General features: G+C 35.6%; 1 protein-coding gene across 11 annotated transcripts in view; it reads right to left on the reverse strand.

The window, feature by feature from the left end:
* Positions 1-44: 44 nt before the first annotated feature.
* SLC39A10 (solute carrier family 39 member 10) overlaps positions 45-13323 on the reverse strand; it is a 49800-nt gene continuing 36521 nt past the window's right edge. For 10 of the 11 annotated variants that reach the window (XM_085299502.1, XM_085299508.1, XM_085299501.1 and 7 more), the window contains 4 exons: positions 11695-12063; positions 9776-9856; positions 7759-7949; positions 45-3175 (listed from right to left, as the gene is read on the reverse strand). In XM_085299502.1, the coding sequence (XP_085155628.1) occupies positions 3017-3175; positions 7759-7949; positions 9776-9856; positions 11695-12063 (800 nt within the window). In that variant the 3' untranslated portion in view covers positions 45-3016. The remainder of the gene's footprint in view (positions 3176-7758; positions 7950-9775; positions 9857-11694; positions 12064-13323) is intronic. The other variant, XM_085299499.1, reaches the window with a different exon arrangement.

Raw genomic sequence — 13323 nt, forward strand, 5'->3', positions numbered from 1 at the left:
ATAAAGGTCTACAATGAAACCTTATAAAAGCCAACAAGAAAATCTGCTCCTTGAATAATTTTATTTTCTGAAGGCTCCTTATAAATAAGGAACATATACATAAAATGAACACAACACTGTTGACAATGAACAAAACAGCATTTGATCATTTCCAGCTTTATAAAATTTTAAAAAATGATTTAGTTATAACAAAAAGACTCATAGCTCAGCAAATATCTTATAGGACCATAATCACATTTTTAAACCATAGACTCAATTGTTAATAGGGGTGGGTGGGGTGGGGATCACACTGCATCTAGCTACTACAATATTTTCTAAGCATAATCACAGCTGATGGAATGCAATGTGATCTACATCAAAATTCATATGGGATGTCACACAGTGACAGCATTGTAATATACAAGTAACATCTATGCCCTCCAACAAATACAAGTTAAATGAGACTCTGGATTCAAGCAGAATGGAATGTTGAAGTCAACTAGAAATGTAGTGGAATTCAGACTGTCTGTTATATGACCTAAAACTGTACATTAAAATGACTTGGAATTCAATACTGGTGGAAACCTATAGAAGAAGCCACAGCTGTTAAAATGCTCTTCTTAGCCTGTAATAAATACTAGAAAATGAAAGGGAAAACCCCATATTTAATATAAAAACTGCAGTACCTACCTTCAATGACCATGTTTTTCCCTTGTCTGAAGATGGTCTTGGGGAAGAAGTTAACTATTTTCCTATAGAGGCAGTGTATTAAGCTATAACCACATTTCAACTAATACAAAAGTAAATATACTACCTGAAATAGTGACATCTTCATTTGAAAAGAATTAAAAGACATAAACTTTAAAAAATGATTTGACAAAATATCAATTCAACCACATAATGACCCCCCCCYCCCCCCCATACTTGATAGAATTAACAACATTAACATTAAAGGTCACTCTAACACATAAGCAACATAGGTTATTTCAGCTCAGATCCTCAGGTCGCATCTAAGTCTCTGAAAATTGTACTCAGGAACCTAAAACTTGGGCTCCATGGGGGGGAAAAAAAAAAAGTCACCCAGGATTTTTGCACTGAAGAAATTCATCTGAAATTTGCTAATTAGGCCCCAATAGTACCCCTGTTTAAAAAACAAAACCAAACTCACTCCCTCCCCCACTATGACTGCATAAATGGACCCTGGGCTTTTGGCTTCTTCACTGAAGAAGCTACACCCTTCTTTGAAATGGACCCTTAATACTGTTTCTTGATACTGCCTTAGGAAAAAATACTGGCAAGAACCAACTGATATCTTTAAAATATACGAGCTGCTTAGTAAAAGCTAAATTACCAACGGAAGCTTCAAAAAGCAAAGGGCTGCAGGAAACACAAATAAACTTGAAATGGAATGAAGATACCAACTGGCTCTTGTAAAGGCATTAGGATTGGTATGTTTTAGCAGCTACACTGGCGTCGAGCGGACTGAAACCACATGGCACGTAGTCAAAATACAGCTTACCTGGCATACACACACATAAAAGAAGACAAACCAAATGTTTTAAAAAGGCTAATACCATGCTTAGGACTGGTACTACAGAATGAACTTGCACTCCTCACAAACTCACTGTTTTTAAGGGAGATGCGTACAAGAAAAACCAACTCATATCTGGCAACAGAAACATCTCAGCACATTCCAATCCAGGACAGCTGATTCCAGCAAGTTAAGGCCCAAATTTTCCATCTATCCTTCCAAATTACACACACCATGGATCTATTATATCTGCTTTTTAATAATCTAATTTAAATACCAAAACTGTAAAAAAAAAAAAAAAATTATAGAAATGAACTGCTTGATGCTGGAAGTAGAAATCTTCCTACATATTGTCTTATTGCCAGAAATGGCCAGTGCTATAATGTCTGATACCAAGGCATTGTAGAAACGGATTTGATCTGATATTACAGTATTGTAAATAACTCATCAGTACTACATACACAAGAGCATAATTTAACCTTTGTGCCCAGGTTCAGTAACTAGCATCTTGTACTTCAGACTGTTTTAACATAAAAAGAAAACATCCCAAACTGTAAAAAAAAAAAACAAAAAAAAAAACACCATATGGATTCGCTGTTAAAAGAGAGTTTGCACAAATTCACAGCCACAAATTCTTCAGTAGTTTAGGTTGCAAGTGGCACACAATACATGTTTAGCATCTGTAAAAAAGAATCAGAAATACCTCAATAACTCTGACATCAGGGATTTCCCCAAGCTAACACTAATTCTAATGCATTTTGCATTTTCCTACTAATATCAAGGAATGAACATCAAATAAATTTTAGTCAAGAAAACACTGTCAAACTGATCCTTGACAGACCATAGCTCTTTGCAGTATGTATTGCAACAGCCTGCCTTCTTACACATGAAGTTTATAACGAGGGAGTGCAGCTTAATGTGTAGTTAAAGAATTTAACAGTGCTTAGGATTTTAATTTAAACTAGCACAGTGGATTCCAGTCATGTTGTTGTAAGATTCAGTACTTGTCACTACTATGCAGAGAATACAGCACAGGAGATATATATATATGTACGTATGTAAAAATACATATATGTGCTACTTAAGCCTTATGTGGCACTAAAAGCTTACTGTGGTTCTTTGCAGCGGTATGAATTTCGGCTGTAAGATTTTCTGGGTTCTGTTCAAATGTAGTATGAAAGGATATTTTCCCAAAAGAGTAGCTCCTTCACTGTATTTTTTTCTTAAGCAAGCAAGCATGCTTCCTACATAGCACACTGAATCCATTTCTCATATTCAGTATTTCCTAATTGTCTGTCACTTGAGTTTAGAAGATGCATTGGGTCATCATATCTGATTTTAATTGGAAAAAAAGCAAAAGGTAATCTACATAGAAATGAATATACTGTACTTGTGTAAGTAGTGCAAGCCATTGCTTTTCCTCTGAGCAATGTGCATACAGTAAAACAGTGCAGACTCAAAGCCATACAGTAACATTATTGTAACCACAGTGATTACCAGAGATGGTCAAAACTGGATGTCAAGTACAATTTTATCTTCATAGAGGGCAATCACCAGCATGATGGCAAATCCAAGAAGCAGGCCTAGATTCTGAAGAATGAACTGCCCCACAGGACAATAACCGTGCTCTTCATTATCTCCATCTCCATGAAGCATTTCTGGCAGCTAAAATGAAAAACAATTTAGAAAAAGTCATTTCACTTCTATTCCATTTATATACTGACAAGTTTACAAGGTAATACCAATCAAGAAAAACACCCCAGGATTCAGTTAGAAAAATAATCCTTTAAGAAACAGTTAAAACTCTACCAGTCAACTACTACATGTTACAAAAAACATGGTTTCAAACAAATTATGTGTTTACAAAGCACAGTGAACTACGCCACAGCCTTTCCTTTGGGCGTTTTTTTAGCTTTTATTTTTTGATTTGACTGCACATTTATTTGAACTTCAAGTTCCTCAGGATAAGGACCCACCCAGCCTTCTTTGAATTCTACTCTTTCATGTTCCTTTACTCAATTAAAATCAAGTCATGCTCAAATAAATGTAAGAAGAAGCTTTGATTATTGGTATAGTAATTACATTGCTATAAATATACCCTTATATTGAAGCATTTATAATGACTGGTATAATTAACTAAACCATTCATTTGCTGTTATACTACCACATATTCATATATTTCCCTTATAAGCATGGAAATAATAAGGCAAAACCTGTATGCGACAAGCAATTAAAGAGAAATTCTATGTAAATCCATTAAAAATCTGATAGTTCTGGACTTTCCCATCTATGAAGAAAAGTCACATAGTACTGAAAACACCATCAAATAATAGGAGACTTGGAGTATGTAAAAATAAATCGTAAGTAGTATTTAACTCCCATACAAAACAAGAATAATAAAAATGCAGCACAATCAACTGAAATTCAAGAAAGCATGAGGTAAACAAAGAAATTCCTTCAAGGCACACTTAGTATAGAAAAATGTCATACGGAACAAAGATGCTCCTTTTTTGTGTACGATCCAAATAGAGATTTCAAGCACAGCACAACTCTCTAGAGCTATTTATTGTACATAAGCTATAACAGTTTTGATTATTCTGAGTACCTCAATACTGCACATCAGACAATGACAAATTATCAGATCATCCGATCTGCCAAAAGGATAAGGACCCACCCGATCTTGTATTTCTGTATTTCACAAAGATGCAAAAAGCTGCCAATTAATTTGACTTGTTGAGAATTTAAATCGCTATTAAAAATACATTTGTCTGAAAAACGTTTACCACTTGTAGAATAGACCCGGCAGCCTAACTGCAAACACTATAGCACATTATAAAGTATCGTAAGTCATTAAGGACCAGAAGTAATCATAGACTTTGCACTACTGAAGATTGCCAAGCAGTTCCTCATGTTGGCAGGCAAGCTACGTTGAAGAAATGAATTTGCAAATCTCAGCTGTATTCACCAACTAATAAAAAACCTAATTAGAGAATTGTGCTAGAATCGTTTCTGTCAATTTTGGGAGATGGAAGAACCACACATAATTCAAGCTTCAGAATCAAGATCTACAGAGACATACTATTGATATTCCAAATCTACAGATATTCTTAAAAATAATCATTTGGGCATCTGTTTCAAAACCTGGACAAATCACGGTGCTCTACTTCCAAAGCTCGCAAAGTTTCCAGTCATGGACATGAAAAGGGAAAGCCTGTTTAGCAGAAGTGGAAGTCTTAGTTACAGACAGTCACAGCTCTGTCACATATCCCCAAAGCTATGGAACTGAAGAGCAAGTAAAATAATCCCTTTAAGATAGAATCAGAGGTTATTTACCACTAATCAGTATTATGGGCACACACATGCTCCATGGCTCTGTTCACGGTATTTATTTTTATGGTTACCCTATCTGTAGAGGCATGCTCATGCTCCTCTTTCTTGCACTCGGAGCAAGAATATACAGGGCAGAGGAGGTCAGCACCACTTCAACTCTCGCTCAGCTACAGAACCCCAATGTAGAGGGAAACCTGGAGGGTGGAAGGAGGCTGTGCGCCCGAAGGCCTTGTTACTGGCAACCCTCCCTCTCCTTCAGTCTTAGAGATGGAGCCCATGAATATCAGCACTGGAGGAACCTCTCACATACTCACATGTACCTGACGGCAAATCACCCTCAAGTCCCCCATTCAAATAGGAACAGCATAACTGATCTACACAGGACTGCTTGAACTCTGGCTGCCTCTGCAATGGCACAGTAGTTAAAGGAGTACAGGGAGAACTCCACATAGGCAGAGATGAAGAAAAAATTTTTCAGAGGTGCCAGGTACTGTTTGAGATCTGTTGGAATGTACTCTGATGATGGAGAAAAGGCTTCACCTTAGCATAATTGTAACGGGCTTTCACATTGCCAGTTATCCAGTTTGAGAGCGTCTGTGTTAAGATTATTAAACTTTTTGTTTTATTAACTTTTATGTGGAATATATATATTATATATAAAAAAATAGGTAATATAGTAATAACTGAACAAAATAATTATATAATATATTCTACTATAATTATATATATAATCATTATACATACACAAAAAAACACAGTCACACCAAGTCAACCATATTTCAGGGACCATATAAAGAGTCTGGTCCTGTCAACATAAAAACAACACTCTCTTGAARATGAAGCTTGTAATTTCTGCCCTAGAGTTATGAGGACTGAAAAATGTGACAGATGSATGTATTTTCCCACAAGATGACATCTTCAGGTTTTACTGGGAAAGAATTTAGGAAAATCCAGTGTACCAATTCAAGGGAAGGAGGGAGGATCTTTTTGATTATTCTACCAGTAGTTATCACCACATGGAACAACACTAGAAGTTACAGAAAGCATGAAGGGTTCAAAAAGTCATGAGTTTAGTTAGATTCTACTGCAGAAGAGAATCCTTTATCTTCAGAAAGGATGTAACAGATACATTTCAGGACAATCAAATGCAAGAACATCAAAAGGTCTATTCTCAGTGAGCTGGGTTAAAGAACAGATAGAAAACTGCAACTAAGCGGACCTCTGTCAAGCTAGGGAAGAATCAAATTCTGTTCATCAGGAAGTATCAGATAATAAAAATGCAAGGTCTTTGAGAAGGAAACAGATTATGGAAATACCAAGACAAAAACCTAGTCTAGTTTTCAAGTGTGTCTTGCAGGGTGTTTCTTACTCTTGTTTAGAGTCAGACCATTGGGCCTTGACTACTTGGGTATTACTGTCAGTAAGAATTTCTGAAACTTGGGAGAGAGGGAGGGAGAGTATGTGTGCACATGTGAAGCTGCTAAGAAAACTGGTTTAAAAATAGGGCAGCGAGCACGAACATATGTCGGTCAGCAGAACTAGCAGCCACTGCACGCCAACAGAGCTACCAGATAAGCAACAAAATCTCTGAAGAGATTGGAAATGAAGCAAATGTACTGTTTAGAAGACTCCAGAACAGCAAAATATGTCACTTTACCCRCAACTGAGAACTGGAACAGACTGGTCCTCACATATCAAGTATTTCCAAATCTCTACAGATACTATGAAGTCTTTTTTTTTTTTTTTAAAAAAAAAAAAAAATCTCCAGTGGATCATCATGCAAAGCCTAAACTCCAGTTACATGTAAGTATTTTTGTATAAAAAAATATGTAGCCACACCTGGTGATCCAAGTATCAATCTAATGATCATATTTAGTCTGTTTGAGTAGAGAAATTACAGCTATCATAAAGCTTGCCTTTGCTTTAGATGTAGGTACTAGGAAAGAGCATTTTGTAAATGTAGCGATGGAACTCCAGGGAGGCATTCCACAGACTGCAGAAATGCAGATACTTCTGAGAGAAGCATCAAGAGCCACCCGAACACCTGTGAATTAAAGCTTTAACTAGAAGTAAAACTTCTGGTCCAGCTAGTTAATAATTTTACAGAATAAGAGATCTGTCTTTACAATCCAGGGAAGTGGCTTTGAGGTATCCTTTTCTTTATATTTAAGCAGGAAGAATGTCACACAATACCCAAAGAATAAAAACTGATCTCACCATCATTGTATTGGGGCCTAGAAAAGAAAAAAATGAGCAAACTGGTTTATTTAAGTGCAACTCTGAAGCTCTTTAAAAGAGAAATCAGGATTAAGTATGGACTAATAACACGTGCAGAAGTATATTACTACTTGAAGGATACAGATGTATGGTGTACACTCACTAAATGAAACATACATACAAGCTAACTCCTTGAAGCAGCAGCATGTACTCCACCATGTAATTTTTTAAAATCTTATCACCACAAAAGCAATGTTTTATCAACTGCTCTTTCTAAAGGTTAAAACTAAGCTTTCTAGGACTGAATATATGTAAATTAAATTTTACTGGAGAACAATCCTTAGTGGATTAAACCGTGGCATCTGATGTCCCATCCACAAAACAGACTATCATCTTATGTTTATTAGTGGGAAATGTGATTATCTGTCCCAGCTCACTTAAATTTTTGTGTTTTAATAAAAGTTATGGACAGGCTTCCATAGCAGGAAATCCAGACAGGCAAGCAACTATAAAACTTTGCTACATCTCTCAAAATATTTGCAACCTTTTAAAAAGACACAGAACAGGAACAGTCATTTACTGTCTACAGATATTTCATTTTGTATCATAACAACAACAAAAAATTCCACAGTAGGTGCAATGTCAAGTCCTAGGCTTTATTCATGAAATACAGAAATAACGTAGTATCATTATAATCTTACCATATCAACCAATGCCACATAGAGGAACATGCCTGCAGTGACTGCAAAGATCCACAAGGTGATGTTATTAGCATACTGTCCCACAGCCGTGCCTATCAGCATCCCTATGTAAGCCATCATGGCAGATAGGAGGTTGTACACAATGGCTTGCTTGACTGTCATACCTGCTTTAAGCAGCACAGCAAAATCACCTAAAATGGGGACAAAACACAGTGGTTTAGTATCAATGCTCCTTAAGGGAACAAGTAGATATGTTAATAGATACATTTACTGTCTCACCAGTCCAACACACTGGCAAAATATAATGTGCTACACAGGCTGAAAGTGAGAAAGGGCAACAAGATATGACAACTCTTTAGTCTTCTAACTATATTTATGTGCAGCACGACCTTTATAAAGACATGATTTAAAGATGTCTATTCATCAGGCTGATTGATAGAAAGGCAACAGGGCTTAACTGGAAAAGGCAGATGGAGAAATCCAGACGTGATCTTTCCAGAGAACACCCTGTGCATACAGACTTGCCTTGACTCCACAGTTGTTGTTCATGGCACATAAAAATTCACGTTTAGTCTCAATCAGTACCTGTGAAGACTCCTCTTATCTACATATACATTTTACTAATTCTAGAAGAGTTTTATGGATGTGTTACTGCCCAGAGAAAATGCAAACGGATTTGAAAAATACAGTACTACGAAAAGGAACAGTTACATTCAGAAGGAGAGATTTTAACTCATGCTGAATCACAGTTGGTTGGTTTGAGACATGTCAAGTTAACCTGTGTTATTTTGAATTCAGGCCATCGTTACTAAAACTACTGATAGAGGTAGATGTTCTATAGAGACCTAAACTTTCATCTTGTTAACCAACTCCAATAGTTCTACTCTCCTCAGGCTTGTGAATATACGGAGTGAAAGATGACATCAAGCCACCAGGGTAAATAAATACAATATTCTCATGCCAGGTAATACTAGAAGTTAACTGCTCAATCTGAAATGCTCAACCAAAATCAGAAGTATATACGGTGAGCTCCTACTCACCTCTTACACAAGGTTAATTTAATCATGCTAAACTAGAAAATAATCAGCACAGCAAAATATATTACAATCCTTTATATACTCCAGCAGTTTCACTTATCTCTAACTCCTGTACAGCACCACCATCCAACCACGAACACTTCCTTTATTATGTCCCATTTGTTCCCATTACTTACCTTGTACTTAGTATCTGCCTACATAAAATGATTTTCATTCATTATCTCTAAGGGATTTTGAAGTACTTATTTTACCTTACCTTTGAACATTCAGGGATAGTGACTCAGCAGGTAAGCAAATTTTGACCACATATAGTTAGATCTGGCACAATTCCAGGTCACTGGCAAAAGGAGTCTTCTCTTCCTAGTGGTTCTCTCACTACTTTGATACTGCACTAATTTCATGTGATGTGCCTTATGGCCCATAGGATGACAACAGTTTTCATCACAGTTGAATCTTCAAGAAGAAATACTTCAAAACAGGGGGAGGAATCAATGGGGCGAATGAGAACGCCTACAGACTTTATGTAAATAATCACTGATACCTCCTGTATTTAGTGACTGTGTGGTACCAAAGCATCTTCTCAAGAGCTCCAGAAAATGTTCTGCTTATTAATTTAACTTTTTGTAGCCTGCCATAGCATATGCAACCTTTTAAAGACAATCCCACACAGACTATTGTGAAACTCTGTACATAAAATGCAGAGGCTTAAGACTAAAATGCAATTGTATGTTCCTAAGAACATTTAAAAGACCCGTCCTGAAAGCTTCACAAAATTCATATAGCTAGATTCTTGCTAAAATAATCCTGTATTAACATTTTTGTTATATACACTGAAAAACAATATTGTTCTGTTACTGTCTAAAATTCTGGTCACCCCAGTAGGATCTGCATTGTACCAGTCTTATTGGAAAGAACATCACAATAGCTTTTAGGTACATATTTTATACAGACAAAGAGATCAAGTTTATGTAATTAGTTACCTAATTCATGAGGAAGCTCATGACAAAATACTGCTATAGATGTACTAATTCCTCCTGTCAGTCCAGCACTAAAAGCTGCTCCTAGAAAAATAAGATTCAAATTTTTATTTTACTATTTTCAAGTCAGTAAATTTAATCAACAAACTTTCTGAGATTACACCTTTTTGTTAGAATGCACGCTCTAATGTTGTTTCATCATGTGTGTGTTCTGCTCATATATAAACTGAAAATACTGTAAGTCTCCTGGATGTGCATTAGCAGTGAATACTTTATTACTCAGTTCATCTGTAAGGCAAATCTTGAGAAAGGAGAACACAGTTGAGGAGAAAACACAGATATACAGGCAACAAGCTAATGTTCTCTAATAAACAGCACCACTTTTACATCTTGAAGAACTCAAGTACATCGGCCTAGTAAGTGTGCACAAGTGCAACAGTCCAGTTCTTTTCCTTCCATACTGGAAATTCAAATTAATATTTAGCTCATAAGCTCTCTGTTGTTTTGATGCTTATTTCTAGAGTGCACACCAGCAACATTAATAAAACTAACTTGGAAGATAATGAGGAAAAAAACATAAATCTCTTTAAGTAACTTATGTGTAAGCCAATTAAATTCAATCAATTTTAAGTTCATATTTAAGTAACTCTGATACGAGAAAACTGGTATTAAGTGGAAAAAGGTGGCACATTTTTAAGACAGAGAGGATATTTAACTTTTCTTCAGAAAAGCATGCATTTCCCAACATGATATACTCAAGTGATGAATAAATGCTTTTCTAAAATCTGTATTTTCACTACAACATCAGTTGTTTGGGCTCAAGACATGAATATTCAGAAACAAGAGTTTTACACTGAAGCTCTCAACAGATGGTGTAAGGGTTCTCTTGGCTTTATAAGCCACTGTTTAAATGACTTACCTATTCAACAGCAAAAATGAAGCAGAAAGTTAACTTTTAGGGAATTTATATTTTTAGGCAATTAACTGGAGAAAGCAGAGGTATTGTAGCCAACTTCAAGGCCCTAAGAAGTAGCTTACCTCCCATCCTTCAAAATAGGTAAATATGTTCCTTCTACCAGTAGTTTGGGGCCCTGTATACTCTATAACTATCTACCTTAGTAAAAAATTCAAATATATGCACTTTAGTACTTCCCCTACCATTTTTACTCCTATGACATCTATTCAAATTAATATGCTTTGCAGTTCAACTGACGTATAGAGATTTTTGTGAATCAGAGATATATCATTACATCAGATGATGTAATAATAATCAAATCTGTAAGGATTCCAATTTCTCTGGTAGTTCAATTTCCTCTACATTTAGTCAGAAATCAATCTAAAATGACAATAAACCAAAAAAAACTTTGCTCAAACAGAAATTACGTTATCTTAAGTACTACCTTTTTTAATTTTGAAAACCCGACAATTATTCCTGACATATAACCTGACATATTATTTATTATTATCCTAGTACATTTATTATTTATAAATAATGTATCTTAATAAATAATTAATAGAAACAATATAATAAATAAATATTATTATAAATAAGAGAAAAAGTAACTTACTATTTATTATTCAAAGGCAAATACTTAGACCCAAACAACAAATATATATTGCTGGTATTCCATAATTTACGAGCAGTCTTGTCTGTACCTACATCTATTTGGCAAAAATTGCTACTATTGCTAACATCAATACAATAATCTTGGTGGAAATAGTCATAGAATATTAGCAAAGGGATAACTACTATAGCTGACGCCTTTTTTATTCCTGTTCTGAAGAAGGTTAAAGAATGCCTTGTTTAAGTATCCACAGGAACTAACTTGCAGCCTTAACTGTGATCACTGGTAAGTACAGCATTACCGAAATTATGCAAGGTAATAAGAAAGTGTTCAGAAATACCTACTGCTTTTTCTTACCTATTGCTAAGCCATCACTAAAGTTGTGAATGCCATCTCCCATAATTACCATCCAAGCAATATTAGCTATCCCAGTATCTTTTAGGTCTTTTCCAGAGTGACAGTGGCCATGGGAATGATGGGAATGTTTGTGATGCCAGTGGTGACTGTGTTTCCTAGCTATTATTTTATCTTCGCCATGGCTGTCATACTCTGAATCATGGAGATCATGCTCTTGAGCAGCGTGTGAGACATCATTGTGAGAACGGTGCACGTTGTTTTCCTCTTCTACAGACAAGAAGTTTTTGGGAGGAGATTCCAGCTGGCCATCTAAATCAGTTAGTTCAGTTTCATTAAGTCGATCTTCGGATAAAACTGAGTCATCTGCTCCTACGTTGAAGTTAGTTGAAAGATAGTGCATTAAGTTTTTTAAAAAAATACTACCAGCAACTAGTATATAATTGAGCTAAGATTTTAACTGCTTTTCAAAAGCAGAAATATAAAGTATTCTAGCATAACCCAATCTAAAAACTGTTGTTAACATTCAGCCAAAAAAGATCTCTCTCATTGCATTATTTTTTAATGATTTGCATACACAGCACTCAAGTCTCCATTACAAGGCAACAGTTCAGTACACACAGTCAGTTTTAGCCTGACCTAGGCTTGTAGCTGTTACTTTGCTGCTTGCAAAATTTACAGTACAACACTGAGGGGGGAGGAGGGGGGAAAGAAAAAAAGAAAAGTAAAGTTGCCAAGACTATAATAACATGTCTCATGCTACAGATGGAATCCAAACTGCTAGGCAAACTAGTTATTCCATGTACATGCTCATACAAATCACTAGTAAACCTTCACTGGAACACACTAGGATCTGCAACTGAATATGAAAGATCTTTAAAGTTTCTGTACTACATATATTGCTGTGTCATATACTTGTGTCACACCATGAAATTCTCTAATGTAGCTCATTATTCTGCTAACATATTAAAGCCCTTTTTGCAAAGAAATACAAGATGAAACAATGCAGAAGGCAAACCAGTATGAATTTTCAGTCTACTGATATTTCTGAAGTATTAATAAATAAAATTGCCAATCTATGCCCCCAGGAAACAGAGAGTTGTGGGGGAAAAAAAAAAAAACAGTTCCAGACAATGAAGTTGTTATATCAAAATAATTAATCAAAAATACTTCAGAGTAAAAAAAATACACAAATGCTAACTAGTATTAAGAAAAACAGGCACAGAGTATCTATTCAGTAGACAAACTGTTTATCTAGCAACCGGCTTTCTAACATCATTTAGAGGCTGCTTAATGAGAAATGGAATAGYCATTCAGATCAGTGGCAGTGGCACTGCAGTTCAAAATTTATATTCAACACAGGTTTCCATAACCTTTAATATGAATTATTTACTGTTCGGCTGAGTACACTTTCAGAGGAACAGTGTTAGAGAACCAGTTACATAAGAAGAGTACTCTATGTCATTTGAAGCAAAACTTCTCTCATCACCCAATAAAGAAAATGAAAACATTTAAAATGTATGTACCACTCAAACACAGCTGAAAGTGTTTCTTTGCTCTATTTCAATTACTACCGTTTTACATCAAATTGCATTTTAAGTTCTTTGAACGGAGAAGACTACAGCCCTAACT

Source organism: Rhea americana, unplaced genomic scaffold (assembly GCF_003343005.1).
Source record: "Rhea americana isolate MKP2758 unplaced genomic scaffold, rheAme1 scaffold_15, whole genome shotgun sequence".
NCBI classification, from domain to species: Eukaryota; Metazoa; Chordata; class Aves; order Rheiformes; family Rheidae; genus Rhea; species Rhea americana.